Below are 14,735 nucleotides of genomic sequence, written 5' to 3'. Positions count from 1 at the left end.
TGACTTTTGTGAGGATTAAGAGAGATCATATATGTCAAGCACTATAAATAATATAAGTAGTTGCTAAGCACTACCTGTTAGCTGGTAAAGATAACTTTAATTCCTCTTCCTTTCTCCTGCCCCAATAGGATAAGAACTTTGAATCAGGTCCTAGGATTAAAAAGAGCACTGGAATCCCCAGGAGTTTTATGATGGAAGTGAAAGATCCTAACATGAAAGGTGCAATGCTAACCAACACTGGAAAATACGCAATCCCGACTATAGATGCGTAAGTATTCAGATTAGGTATTACCTGTGGAGACTGCAGTCAGCCCAGGTTATAGTGTTTAATTTTATCTTGGGCTTATAACTTGGAATCCGTTGAACGTTTATAACAACATGTTAGGTCACCGTATGTTGCATTTCTGCGTTAAGAAATGAGAGGCTGCAGTCTGCTCCATTTAAAGCAAATTTTATATTTGGGGATTTTTGTTATCAGTGAGTGCCACTTCCCTTGTAGTCTTCTATTTTTTTTTTCTTTTTCTGTCATTCCCTGCTTTCTTCCTCATTTACAAACATACTTCCACAAAATCTTATATGCTGTTTGCATTTTTTAAGTGAACAAGAAGGATGCCTAAATCATTTTGAGAAACAAGAAGCTTAAGAATGAAAATCCTGCAAGATACCGAGGCAAATTTAAGTACCAGAAAATATTAATATTGTGGTATCTTGACACTGGGATATACTGTGTGATTCTTAGAAATTCTAAAGTACGGTTTATTTTATATACACCATTAGCTTAGATCAACTGTAGCTGTACATGCTATAAACCTTAATACTTAAATTTTTTTCATATTTTATGAGCCAATTTTTAATGAGATGGATAGACATGAAAACCTAGTGACACAGTTCAACTAGTCAACTTCCCCTCTTAACTGCTTTATTAATACATTTAATTACTGTGATTACCCTCAACAGTTGTGAATTCACATGATATACCACACAATATTAAGTATTCCTTTGGTCTGTGTTTTGTTATTGTGCATAAGAATCTTTTGGGAAAGTGTATTAAACAGTCTGTGTCCAGCTTCTCTGGGTTTTGATTTGGAGTTTATGTGCTAGGACTCCAATTCAGATTTTTAGCAAGTCTTCTAGGAGATTATGAAGTTAGAAGACCCTCAGGACGTACATTGAGATAAAGAAAATAGATGTCTCAGTGACAATTATAAATACAAACACAAGTTTCCTCAGTGTCACGTGATATGTTATTGAACTGTAGGGAGCAGGTGAGGACAGTGAAAATGGCTGTGCTCTGAAATAATAGAAAACTAACTAGTTTTGTTTTTTTTTTTCCAGTATATATTTTAGTTTTAGTTTGCAGATAAAATTAGTTTTCCAGCTTACCCCTGCTCACATTCTCAACTTCACCCCATCTATTTTTTTATCAGTCACCATCCTGTGTTGTCGTGGTTCATCTTAGAGCAGTCTGTTACGCTTTTTCTAATTCAGACATTTCATATGTGCTTTAGACAACTTTAAGTTGAAATTGATGATTTTTACAGACACAGTTTAAGAGCAGACCGCTTCATCTTAATATATAATAAGGATGTAGAAATAAAAGTATTTAAATAGAAATTTGTATTGGAAGAATTAGCATCACCTGTAATCTCTAACTAATAATTAACTTCATTACTTTTGAATGCTGAAATTCAAAAGGCCATTGTGCCAACACAGCAAATACGGGGAAAATGGGAGCCCGATATTTTAATTGAAACTTCACCCTCTCCACTAACACCACTGATAAGCAACTCAGACTCTTCTTCTGTTTCTTTTTCTTCTATCCTCTGTTCTCCTTCTCTCTTTTTTTTTTTTTTTTTTTCTTTTCTCTCTCTTGGGCAGTGGGAGACTCCTCTTTCACAAATTGGGAACAATGGGGCATAAGCAAATTGATACTTATTTCTGGAATCGTGGTGATGTCTATGGAGCAACTGCAACACAAATAACACACCTAAGGTACCCTACTCTGTACAGCTGAGATTCTTTCATTTTCAGCATTGAGCTCAACACACTCTGTTTCTAAATGAAATAGGAAGGATTTCTTTAGGAATTCCTGTGTTTTATCAATTTGCCTGATTATAGAGAAGATGGGGGTGTTGGAAGCAGTGATGGTATTCTGAGAATAGCATATTTCGTTTTTTGATTTTTTTAATATATTGGATCTCCAACATTCCTGTAAAATGCACTCCTACAAAAAAAAAAAAATGGACCCAAAATGTTTGAGGTGCTACTTTGTTTTTGTAACACATATTCTAATCATTTAAGTCATTAATGTTTTTTGGTTTTTGGTTTTTTTTTTTTGCCTAGAAATGGATTAGTCTCTGAAAATACTAAGTGTAGACTACTAGTTTTAAAGTCTGGCATTTTAAAGTCTGGTTTTATAAAATAATTTTTGTTTCCTGTACATTTTAATTGCCATGCTGGCAATTAATATTTTTGTACTTGTTGACATAGTGTTTATTTCCCTTGAACTTTCCCTCTTAGTTATGTAATATCAGTATAAATTTCAGTTTACCGTATTAAGACATTCATTCTAATGCCTTCACAGGTTTTAGGTACTGTTAGACTTGAGGCGTACATGTTTGTTTTCTAAAAGCATGGTAGAGAAAATTGTGATTAGGGTGTGTCATGTTTAAGTTCAAATTTTGTCTCTGCCACATAAAACTGGCACTTTAATTGTGTCGGCTTTACCTCTCTGGCCCTCAGTTCTTACAGTTACGAATTCGAAGATCCTCTTAGCCATTTTTATAGTATTTCTTTTTGTTAAGCTTGTTTAGGAATTTTATTTTACGTCTTTTTTGTTTCTTAAGGAAGAATATTCATAAAACCTGCTCCCTTATTTTATTACACTTGTCTAAACTAATTGGGCATTGTGCTGAATTCTGAGTTTCATAGGTTTCCATTATGGTTTGTAGAACGTGTAAATATCTCGGAAACACTTTACCTTCTTAATGACGCTAAAATGCTAACATTTTCTTTTACAGAGAAGCGTATGCAATTGGAAAAAAAGAAAAACCGCCTTTCTTACCAGAAGAACCGTCATCGTCTTCAGAAGAAGATGACCCTATCCCAGATGAATTATTGTGTCTCATATGCAAAGATATTATGACTGACGCTGTTGTCATTCCCTGCTGTGGAAACAGTTACTGTGATGAATGTAAGAAATGTTGAAAACTTCAAAGATGTATGTTTTAGAATAATTGTTTTAGGTTGAAAGACTCTTTGCAACAAAATAGGAAATGTTGATAGTAAGTTGATTAATGCATTTAATAGCAAAGGGCTCTTTTTGTTGTTAATTTCTTTTTTTTTTTTTTTAAGATTTATTTTATTTATTTATACAAGCACTGGGTACAGTTAGAAGCACGGGAGGGTGAGAGAATTCACCAGAGCCAGAGCGGAGAGCAGAGCAGGCAGAATGACAAAGCACACTGCTGAGGGGAGCAGCGGGCGGCAGGAGAGGTCTGCGCGCCATGTGGGACCCTCCTCTGGTGGCCGGGGAGCAGCCGGGGATCGAACCGGCGCTGCAGAGCCTGCGGGCCGCTTCGCAACCCAGTGCTCAACTGCTGTGCCACCAGGGGAGACCCTGTTAATTTCTTTTTTAAAACAACAGTTTCTTTGTTCCTTTAAATATTAGAATTGACCAGTTCTTGTAGCATCATCAGAGTGACTGAGGTTTTATAAAATAATTTTTGTTTACTATACATTTGAAATGGGACACAGAATTTTTAAGACCTTTTGACCCTTAGATAATCTGAAAATATTATTAAATGCTACCTAAAATCCTTTTCATGCATGTAACTACTTACTCTGAAATTCTTAGTTGAGAACTATTTCCTGTAAACATTACCCAATCTTTGCCATATGGTTACATGTCACTTTAATTTCTAATCTGATTAATTACATTGACACTTGATTTTTTTTTTTTTTTTTTTGCTGCCACTTTTCCTAAATTTGTCCCTTATCTAGGTAAAAATGATGTCATTTGAAATTTTCACTGCTCAATCCTGTGTTTGCCTTTTTCATTTCTAAAGTTTGTTTTGGAATATACATCTTTATTTTGGGGCCCCTTTGCTGAAGACCAAAATCAGGAAGAGGCCATTTTAAGATTTGTTTTGGAGTGTGTGTTGGCTATTACAAGCCATTTATTACTGAGTTTTTTACTACAATGAAGCATAATGAATCTATAGTGTTATTTTTACTTACTATGTTACAGATGTATAACTTCCTTGCTTGAATTATGCTTCTATTTTTTAAATGATGTCCTTTTCTTTTGATGTTTTAAAAACCCTATTAGGCTATATATAAAGTTTCTAAATGATCTCATTTCTGTTTTTTCCCTTATAATATTCTAGGTACTACCTAAATAATAGTATTTTGAAAAGAGTGCTTTTCTGTCAAATGTTTCAATTATATTCATGACTTGTGTTTTTAAGGTAGAGAGAAGTTAGAGCAAAAGAGTTCTTGAGGGCAAAAAATTTTGCTTTTACGTTTTTCAATCTTAGTAATGTGTGCTTAGAAAAGCAGTAATGTGTGCTTAGAAAGCAGTAATGTGACTCAACAGATGTAAGATGTCTTTTCATTTTCCAAACACTTGAGTTCCTAATATGTTTTTATTAATATTTAAAATTTTACACATAGGTATAAGAACAGCACTTCTGGAATCAGATGAGCATACATGTCCAACATGTCATCAAAATGATGTCTCTCCAGATGCTTTAATTGCCAATAAATTCTTACGACAGGTAGCTATCTTTGTATTGCTTTTATAGGAAATTTTTTTATAGGCAATCAATTAAACTTTTATAGGAAATCAATTAAATTTATTTTAATTGATTTGTCCTTGACTAAACTACATTTTTCTGTGTGGTGTCTGTAGGCTGTTAACAATTTCAAAAATGAAACTGGATATACAAAAAGACTACGAAAACAGTTACCCCCACCACCACCCCCGGTGCCACCTCCAAGACCACTCATTCAGCGGAACCTGCAGCCTCTGATGAGATCTCCAATATCAAGACAACAAGACCCTCTTATGATCCCAGTTACATCTTCATCAACTCACCCAGCTCCCTCTATATCCTCATTAACTTCCAATCAATCTTCCTTGGCCCCCTCTGTGCCTGGAAATCCATCTTCTGCCCCAACACCTGTACCTGACATAACTGCAACAGTCTCCATATCAGTCCATTCAGAAAAATCAGATGGACCTTTCCGGTGAGTCTGTCATAGTTAAGAAACAAGTGATGTCACTGGCGTCATTTTTATTGTCACTTTGACCATTGTATAGTGGCTTGTAGTATGTATCGTTGTGGGCCACAGTGCTTGTAAGAAATGGCTTAATCTTTTTGGAGGATCAGGGAAATGAAGGTGATTCATTTGGCAAATGGTTTTAAGCATTCCAAATTCAAAAACTATTAAGTTGCCAGCTATTTTTATTATATGTGGCTCTGTTATACCATAACAGCTCTGTTGTTCATGGGAAGAATTCATTTGTCAAAATTGTGGTACTAGGAAAGAGTAGATTTGAGCAGAACTAAGAAAGTTAGGATAGATCAAGAGAAGTAAAGAATCCGGGATAATAATTATTTTGGAGTGTAATTATGTAAGAGTAGTAAAAACCCAAATTCTGCCATTTCAGAAATGAAAGGGACTTTAGACCACATAAACTCAAATTCTTTAAAAATTTGAAAAATAGATGTCAGGGTCTGTTCTAGACATACTGAAGCAAAACTTTGAGAGTATGATCTTTACTTGTATCTTAAGAAATCCCACTGATCTAGCTTACTGACCTTTTATTTGATGAGTGGTGGGAATAAGGCACATAGAAGTCATTGGGTTATCTATGAGAAGTGGTAGAATTTACTGTTAAATACTGTATTTTTTGGTCCCACACTTTTTTTTTTTTTAAGTTTTATTGTTATACCTGAACTTACTTATGGTATATCTACCACAAACAGCACTCTTTTAAAAAAAAAAAAAAAAAAAAAAAGTTATTTATTTATGCATGCAAGAATTGGGGTACAGACCAGAGGTGTGTGGGGTGAGAGAATTCACTGGAGACAGAGTGGGCAACAGAACAGGCAGATGACTGAAACATACTGCTGAAGGAAGCATCTGGCAAGTGAGGAGAGGTCTCCCTGGCCAGCGATTGAACTCGTGCTGCAGTGGCTGTGGATAACTTCATAGGTTGCATCTTAACCCCTTGCGCCACCAGGGAGGCCCACAAGATGTTATTCTTAATCCTCCATTTCTGATGACTTTTTAATGTATTGTAAATTGTGTGTTATTTTAGGGATTCTGATAATAAAATACTGCCAGCTGCAGCCCTTGCATCAGAACATCCAAAGGGAGCCTCTTCAATTGCAATTACTGCTCTTATGGAAGAGAAGGTAAGTTTTACTGGATTTTAGGTTTGAAGGTATTTTACAGTAGAATTTTTTCTTTAATAAAATTGCTTTCAACCTTTTATTTATTTTTTTTTTTTTTTAACTTTTTACTCATTTTATTTCCTGAAGGGTTACCAGGTGCCTGTGCTTGGAACTCCATCTTTGCTTGGACAGTCATTGTTGCATGGACAGTTGATCCCCACAACTGGTAAGTAAAATCAATTTGGTTTTAACTTTTTTTTCCCTTTAGAAAATAATTTTAACTTAACAGTCAATTTCGTGTTTACTTATATTTTTGTGTGTATGTTTCCAAGGTCCAGTCAGAATAAATACTGCTCGTCCAGGTGGTGGCCGACCAGGTTGGGAACAGTAAGTATATATTTAATCTTTAGAGAATTACTTTGAAGCTAGATAATGGAAATTACAAACTAATAAATATTTTAATCATAAACTCTTTGATATGCCATGGTAAAGTTTTTAATGTAAATGTCAAAATCAAAACTATGGAAAATTATTTCCTGAGAAAACAAGGAATTCATAAAATACTGAAATATAAAATCTTACCACTCTTTATTTTCATTCTCAACAAATGGTGATTTTGACAGGACCAGTTAATGAAGAGATAAGAATTACTTGAAACTTGGAATCACTTTATAGGCTAAAATTTTTCCTGGCCTTAATTCAATGTTTAAAATTTGATTTTTAGTAAACCAAACAAAATTAAAGTTCATGAAACAGTATTTCTCACTTTGAATAGTTAATCCATTTGTATATATCTTAAAGTCTACGGAATGTGATTTTTTTGCCCTGAAATACAAAGAATTTTGATTTTTCTGTATAGTATGTTTACTTTCCTAGTTATGTAGTCATTTCTGTTTAATCTATTTAAATGTGCTTATATATTTATATAAACTGGCTTGTATTCTAAAATTTTGATTTTTTGCTTGAAAAGTAAACCAGATTTCTTAGAAAAAGTATGTTAAATGAAAGACATGGATTCAGAGACAGGGCAATATGGATTTGAATCCCAGTTCCCCCATTCACTAGTTATGTTGGGGGAATAGATATGTAGTTTTATTTCTCAGACTCCATTTCCACACCTGTATAATTGGAATGGTGCTACCTACCTCACATGTAAAAGTGAATACATGTTAGTTTCTGCCCAGCAGATAAAATGGTTCATTTCTTTTTCTGTAACAATAAATTTACAGAGTAACTTAGAGAATGCTAATTAAAATACAGTATTGCAGAAAATATTCTATGATGAGGTTTAATTATTGTTACACTACAGTTAAGCATAAAAGTAGTTACATTTATGTAATATATACTTTTATATCATTTTTTTCTGTAACAAACTGTAAGAAATGTTTCTATTAAAGTGGAGGTCTTAAAATCCAGATGCTGAAAGGTCATGTATTGTACTCAATATTACTTTATCTTTCCACACAGTTCCAACAAGCTTGGATATCTGGTTTCTCCACCACAGCAAATTAGAAGAGGAGAAAGGAGCTGCTACAGGTCGGCTTGCTAAAAATCTTGAAAAACAGTAATCTGATGTCACATTGAAAAATATAACACAAATTAAAGCACAGTAATTTAAGTCCTCAATAGTTATCCTTAAGAGACCTAAAAAAGAATAGATTACACTTAGTATTTTGAATGTTTTTAAAGCTACATCTTTAATATTTCTTCTGAATGACTAATTTCTCCCTATAGCACACTGCGTTAATGCTGGCCTATGTTTACCCCTTTGAGAGCAGAAAGAGATCATTAAGTCTCAGACAATAATTTAAGATGTCAGTTTAATTTAAGATGGAAGTTAACCAGCCAGCTCCCAAATATGAAGAATTGCATTTATTTATTTTCTAAACTCAGTGGTCCCAATCTTCTCCTCCTCCTTTTTCCCAGGAGACAAAGGTGATGATTGTTAGGGGTTTTTGCCCTGGACAGGCACAAACTATATCAGTCTTAAGAAGTAAGCCTTAGGTCTTACTGTCTTGGGCATACTCTGCATGAGGGTAGAGGTGCCTCCAAATTAACTATACAGAAATATCAAGGTTATTTTCTAATGCTCAATTGAGAATTGCTAAGAATTAAGAATTGTTAGCCACCTCTTCATTACTCGATCACATATTAATAAAATACACTAATTCAGGCTCTCTGAAAAGATGCTTAAAATCTAACTGCCAGTTAAAGTGCCAGTTGGCTATAATTTAAACAATCTTTAGCTTAACAGAAATAATGTACTCTTTTAGAGGAGCCACTATTTCTCTAATGAGTCACAATTCAGAAACCTTGACCAGCACTGTTGTTTTTAACCTATTCTCTTGAGAGAAAACATTGAGATTTTAAGTTGTTTATTGAGGAGTGATAATAAATCTGAATTTTACAAAAGAGAAGTTTTAAAAGCATCTCCATGTGGAGAAGGCCCTGTAAACTTTAATTATCTCATCCTTAAGTAACCTTAAAAATTAGCTTTATTATATTTTTATATTTTAATTTTATTATACATAATATATGCATGTATGTATAAATACATAAATATAAATATGCATACATGTGTGTATGCATATATTTGTTGTATGTAATTTATTATATAACTTTAATTGTATATTATTTCTAAAAAAGTAGAATTACTTTTACATATATGTGTTAGCATTGTTTCTATACTTACTTGAACCATTGCTTCTATTCCATTGTTTGTAAGTTTGAAAATAATTACGGATAGAAAATACAAGCTTACTTGTATTTTAGTTTAAAGGAATAATATGTTGGAATTTGTTTCTCCAGGAGCATAAACCGTGGACGGCACCACAGCGAAAGATCACAGAGAACTCAAGGCCCATCACTGCCAGCAACTCCAGTTTTTGTACCTGTCCCACCCCCTCCTTTGTATCCACCACCTCCCCATACACTTCCTCTCCCTCCAGGTGTTCCTCCACCACAGTTTTCTCCTCAGTTTCCTCCTGGCCAGCCACCGCCTGCTGGGTATAGTGTCCCTCCTCCAGGGTTTCCTCCAGCTCCAGCCAATTTATCTACACCTTGGGTGTCATCGGGAGTACAGACAGCTCATTCAAATGCCATCCCAACAACACAAGCACCACCTTTGTCCAGGGAAGAATTCTATAGAGAACAACGACGACTAAAAGAAGAGTAAGTATTTTAATTTGAAATTATTATACACTTTCATTTTCTGATGTAACATTAAATAGGTATTTGTGGAAACATTTTCCAGTGTTTCCAGTTAGTACAATAAAAATCACCTAAAAATTAAACCAAAGTCATATAAGCAACTTCCTCAGGGATTCCTAGTTATTTATAGTTTTAAAATGGAAAACTAATGGCAATTTCATTCATTTCATTCATGATCTAATTACATTTGTCTTGTTAGTTTTCTTAAATGGTTTTTGTTAACTTTCACTCTTTAACTTTATTTTACTAGGGAAAAGAAAAAGTCCAAGCTAGATGAGTTTACAAATGATTTTGCTAAGGAATTGATGGAATACAAAAAGATTCAAAAGGAGCGTAGGCGCTCATTTTCCAGGTTAGTGTTTTGCAAGCCTTCACAACAGAATTACAAATGGGACTTTGAATATCCAGGGATTAGCTATGGATATAAATAACATTGCACTTAATGGAATTTCTCTGATTCGGTCTAGGTTTATAGAAATGGAAATGGAGCTTATTTCCCAATATCTGTTTATTGAAATAATGTCTCAATGTAAATTCTATTGTGTAGAACTAGCAGTTTATGGGGATTAAATTGCCCTTGTCCCTTGAAGTTATTTATAGTGTGAAATAATTGGGAAATGTTTATAGAAGGAAGGAATTAGTGGAATAGCCAAAGAACATTTCTGAGGATCCTATTTTATAGGCAAGGCTACAGCTTCTTGCTGGAACATTAACCTGTGTAATTATGAAGTGGTAGTAGAGTACAAATTGCTTTATTAATAGATAAAGTGAATTATAAAAATTCCCTGGAAGTTTGTTTAAAAGACTTATTTTTTAAGCTTACACTTGAAATGTGGTTCCTTTGAAAGCTAGACTATTGGCCAATATATAGCACAAAAATTACTTGTAAATCAGATAGGAAGTAAAATCTAAATTTAATTGGCATTTTGTTTAATGTTAATAATTAGCTCATATAACTCACAGTACATTAATGCACTTCACTTCGATGTTAAGATTTCACTTTTATTTTGAAACAAATGATTGCTCTGATCTTTGTGTACTTTATTCCATTCCAAAAGAGGTCACTGTGCCTCTTTATTCATCTGCGATGAAACTTTATATAAAGAAAGATGAAATTGTGAGGAGAACATGCTAGAATCTGAGAGTGTTTTATTTTGTATATTATTTCTCAACTGTCAACTATTGTTTTGTTTTTGTTTTTAGGTCAAAGTCTCCCTATAGTGGTTCATCATATTCAAGAAGTTCATACACTTACTCTAAATCAAGATCTGGGTCAACGCGTTCACGTTCTTATTCTCGATCATTTAGCCGTTCACACTCTCGTTCCTATTCACGATCACCACCGTACCCCAGAAGAGGCAGAGGCAAGAGTCGAAATTACCGTTCACGGTCTAGATCTCATGGGTATCATCGCTCTAGGTCACGGTCACCCCCCTATAGACGATACCATTCACGGTCAAGATCGCCTCAAGCTTTTAGGGGACAATCTCCCAATAAACGAACTGTACCTCAAGGAGAAGCAGAACGTGAATATTTTAATAGATACAGAGAAGTTCCGCCACCTTATGATGTGAAAGCTTGTTGGAGGGGTGTTGACTTTAGAGACCCATTTGAAAAAGAACGTTACCGAGAATGGGAGAGAGAATATAGAGAGTGGTATGAAAAATATTATAAAGGTTATGCTGCTGGAGCACAGCCTAGACTGTCAGCAAATAGAGAGAACTTCTCTCCAGAGAGATTTTTACCACTTAATAACAGGAATTCTCCCTTCACAAGAGGCCGGAGGGAAGATTATTCTGGTGGACAGAGTCATAGAAGTCGAAACATAGGTGGCAACTATCCAGAAAAGCTTTCAACAAGAGACAGTCATAATCAGAAGGATAATGCAAAGTCAAAGGAAAAGGAAGGTGAAAATGCGCCGGGAGATGGTAAAGGAAATAAACATAAGAAACATAGAAAAAGAAGAAAGGGGGAAGAAAGTGAAAGCTTTCTGAATCCAGAGTTACTAGAAACCTCTAGGAAATCAAGAGAACCTACAAGTGGTGAAGAAAATAAAACGGACTCATTGTTTGTTCTCCCAAGTAGAGATGATGCTACGCCTGTTAGAGATGAACCTATGGATGCAGAATCCATCACTTTCAAATCAGTGTCCGAAAGGGACAAGAGAGAAAAAGATAAACCAAAAGCAAAAGGTGACAAGACCAAGCGGAAAAATGATGGATCTGCTGCATCCAAAAAAGAAAATGCTGTAAAGCCTGCTAAAGGACCCCAAGAAAAAGTAGATAGCGAGCGTGAAAAATCTCCTCGATCTGAACCTCCACTTAAAAAAGCCAAAGAGGAGACTCCAAAGACTGACAGTGCTAAATCATCGTCCTCATCTCAAAAAGATGATAAGACCATTGGTACCCCCAGAAAAGCTCACTCTAAGTCAACGAAAGAACACCAAGAGACAAAACCAGTCAAAGAGGAAAAAGTAAAGAAGGACTATTCCAAAGATGTTAAATTGGAAAAGCAAACTAATAAGGAAGAAAAGGCCAAGAAGCCTAATGAGAAAAGTAAGCCACTTGATAACAAGGGAGAAAAAAGAAAAAGAAAAACTGAAGAAAAGAGTGCAGATAAAGATTTTGAATCATCATCATTGAAAATCTCTAAAGTAGAAGTAACTGAAACAGCAAAACTGTCACCCAAGCGCAAAATGGAAATTGACACTGAAAAGATGGATAGGACCCCTGAAAAAGACAAAATCTCATCAACTGCTCCAGCCAAAAAAATAAAACTTAACAGAGAAACTGGTAAAAAAATAGGAAGTACAGAAAATGTATCAAATACAAAAGAACCCTCTGAAAAATTGGAGTCAACATCTAGCAAAGTTAAACAAGAAAAAGTCAAAGGGAAGGTCAGACGAAAAGTAACTGGAACAGAAGGATCCAGCTCAACCCTTGTAGATTATACCAGGTATCTGATTATGGGTGTGGGGGGAGAAATTTAACTTCATCCATGCCTGTACTTTCATTAACATGGAATAGGCTGGTTTGCTCTGTTTTTAAAGAAAGGGGTTGTCAAGGAAAGGTTAAAAGTAGGTTTGGGCAGCGGGTGGGGGGACAACCACGTTTGTTTTTGTGCAGTCAAATTGAGAGCAGAATAATTGGCTTTTGAAAGTTCAAAGGGCATTAATCACATTTAAATTAGCATTTATCTTTATCAGCATTTAATAATAGTAAATTCTTTGTTAATTAAAAATATTTTAATTCTCTTCTAGTACGAGCTCAACTGGAGGCAGCCCTGTGCGGAAATCTGAAGAAAAAACAGATACAAAGCGAACTGTCATTAAAACTATGGAAGAATATAATAATGACAATACAGCTCCTGCTGAAGATGTTATTATTATGATTCAGGTTCCTCAATCCAAATGGGATAAAGATGACTTTGAATCTGAAGAGGAGGATGTTAAATCCACACAACCTATATCAAGTGTAGGAAAACCTGCCAGTATTATAAAAAATGTTAGCACTAAACCATCAAATATTGTCAAGTATACTGAAAAAGAAAGTGAGCCATCAGAGAAAATTCAGAAACTCACCAAGGAAGTGAGCCATGAAATTTTACAGCATGAAAGCAAAAGTTCAAAAAACTCTGCATCTAATGAAAAAGGGAAAACCAAAGATCGAGATCATTCAGTATTGGAAAAGGAAAACCCTGAAAAGAGGAAGACTAGTACTCAGCCAGAGAAAGATAGTAATTTGGACCGTCTGAATGAACAAGGAACTTTTAAAAGTCTGTCTCAATCTTCCAAAGAGACTAGAACTTCAGATAAACATGATTCCATTCGAGGTTCCTCAAATAAAGACTTCACTCCCAATAGAGACAAAAAAACTGACTATGACAACAGGGACTATTTAAGTTCCAAACGTAGAGATGAAAGGAATGAGTTGACAAGAAGAAAAGACTCTCCATCTCGAAGTAAAGATTCTGTATCTGGACAGAAAACTAAGCCAAGGGAAGAGAGAGATTTGCCTAAAAAAGGAACAGATTCTAAAAAAAGTAGTTCTAGTCCCTCAAGAGACAAAAAACCTCATGACCACAACAAAACCACTTACGATACTAAGCGCTCAAGTGAAGAGACAAAATCTGTGGATAAAAATCCCAGTAAGGATCGTGAGAAGCATACATTAGAAGCAAGAAACAATAAAGAGCCAAGTGGCAATAAATTGCTTTATGTACTTAACCCTCCCGACCCACAGGTTGAAAAAGAGCCAGTCACTGCGCAGATTGACAAGAATGCTGTCAAGCCTAAACCTCAGTTAAGTCACTCCTCTAGACTCTCCTCAGACTTAACTAGAGAAACTGATGAAGCTGCTTTTGAACCAGACTATAATGAAAGTGACAGTGAAAGCAATGTGTCTGTAAAAGAGGAAGACACTTCAGGAAAGAATTCCAAGGAACTGAAAGAAAAAGTAATGGAGAAAGCAAAAGAGAATGTAGACACAGCAGCAGTCACACAGGTTGGCATAACCAGGAGCCAGAGTCAGAGCAGTCCTAGTGTCAGTCCTAGTAGAAGTCATAGCCCTTCTGGAAGCCAAACCCGAAGCCACAGTAGCAGTGCCAGTTCCGCAGAAAGTCAGGACAGCAAAAAGAAGAAGAAAAAGAAGGAAAAGAAAAAACACAAGAAACATAAAAAACATAAGAAGCATAAGAAGCATGCAGGCACTGAGTTAGAATTGGAAAAAAGCCAAAAACACAAACACAAGAAAAAGAAGTCAAAGAAGAATAAAGATAAAGAAAAGGAGAAGGAAAAAGATGACCAAAAAGTGAAATCTGTCACTGTGTAGAAGGGCAGATTTTAAAAATTGACTTAATTACTAAGTCATCTGTATTAAATTTTGTTATAATGTAAAGAGATTCAAGCTTTGTAAATAATGATATGGAAGACCCTGTGCTGCACTTAAAATATTGCTGCTTGATTATTTGATTTTTACATCAGAGCTTTATAACACGAACTTTTGTACAGAATTGTGAGTTGTGACCATGTAACATGAGAGGTTTTGCTAGGGCCTATTATTTTTAACCACCATTAATTAGTTGGGGTGGAGTTTACTGTACTGTGAAATTTTCACATTTGAA

General features: G+C 35.0%; 1 protein-coding gene across 3 annotated transcripts in view; it reads left to right on the top strand.

Moving 5' to 3' along the window:
* RBBP6 (RB binding protein 6, ubiquitin ligase) overlaps nucleotides 1-14,466 on the top strand; it is a 29,671-nt gene extending 15,205 nt beyond the window's left edge. The window contains exons 7-19 of one of the 3 annotated variants that reach the window (XM_084248785.1): nucleotides 129-268; nucleotides 1,879-1,992; nucleotides 3,021-3,193; nucleotides 4,675-4,778; nucleotides 4,913-5,250; nucleotides 6,329-6,425; nucleotides 6,552-6,630; nucleotides 6,737-6,791; nucleotides 7,872-7,940; nucleotides 9,213-9,575; nucleotides 9,865-9,966; nucleotides 10,818-12,569; nucleotides 12,874-14,466. In XM_084248785.1, the coding sequence (XP_084104911.1) occupies nucleotides 129-268; nucleotides 1,879-1,992; nucleotides 3,021-3,193; nucleotides 4,675-4,778; nucleotides 4,913-5,250; nucleotides 6,329-6,425; nucleotides 6,552-6,630; nucleotides 6,737-6,791; nucleotides 7,872-7,940; nucleotides 9,213-9,575; nucleotides 9,865-9,966; nucleotides 10,818-12,569; nucleotides 12,874-14,443 (4,956 nt within the window). In that variant the 3' untranslated portion in view covers nucleotides 14,444-14,466. The remainder of the gene's footprint in view (nucleotides 1-128; nucleotides 269-1,878; nucleotides 1,993-3,020; nucleotides 3,194-4,674; nucleotides 4,779-4,912; nucleotides 5,251-6,328; nucleotides 6,426-6,551; nucleotides 6,631-6,736; nucleotides 6,792-7,871; nucleotides 7,941-9,212; nucleotides 9,576-9,864; nucleotides 9,967-10,817; nucleotides 12,570-12,873) is intronic. The other 2 variants (XM_084248786.1, XM_084248787.1) reach the window with 2 other exon arrangements.
* Nucleotides 14,467-14,735: the final 269 nt, after the last annotated feature.

The sequence above is a fragment of the Talpa europaea genome (genome assembly GCF_964194135.1).
Source record: "Talpa europaea genome assembly, chromosome: 12".
Taxonomy (NCBI): domain Eukaryota; kingdom Metazoa; phylum Chordata; class Mammalia; order Eulipotyphla; family Talpidae; genus Talpa; species Talpa europaea.
The sequence above is the reverse complement of the archived record's forward strand: the minus strand, read 5'-3'. Positions and strand labels throughout refer to the sequence as shown.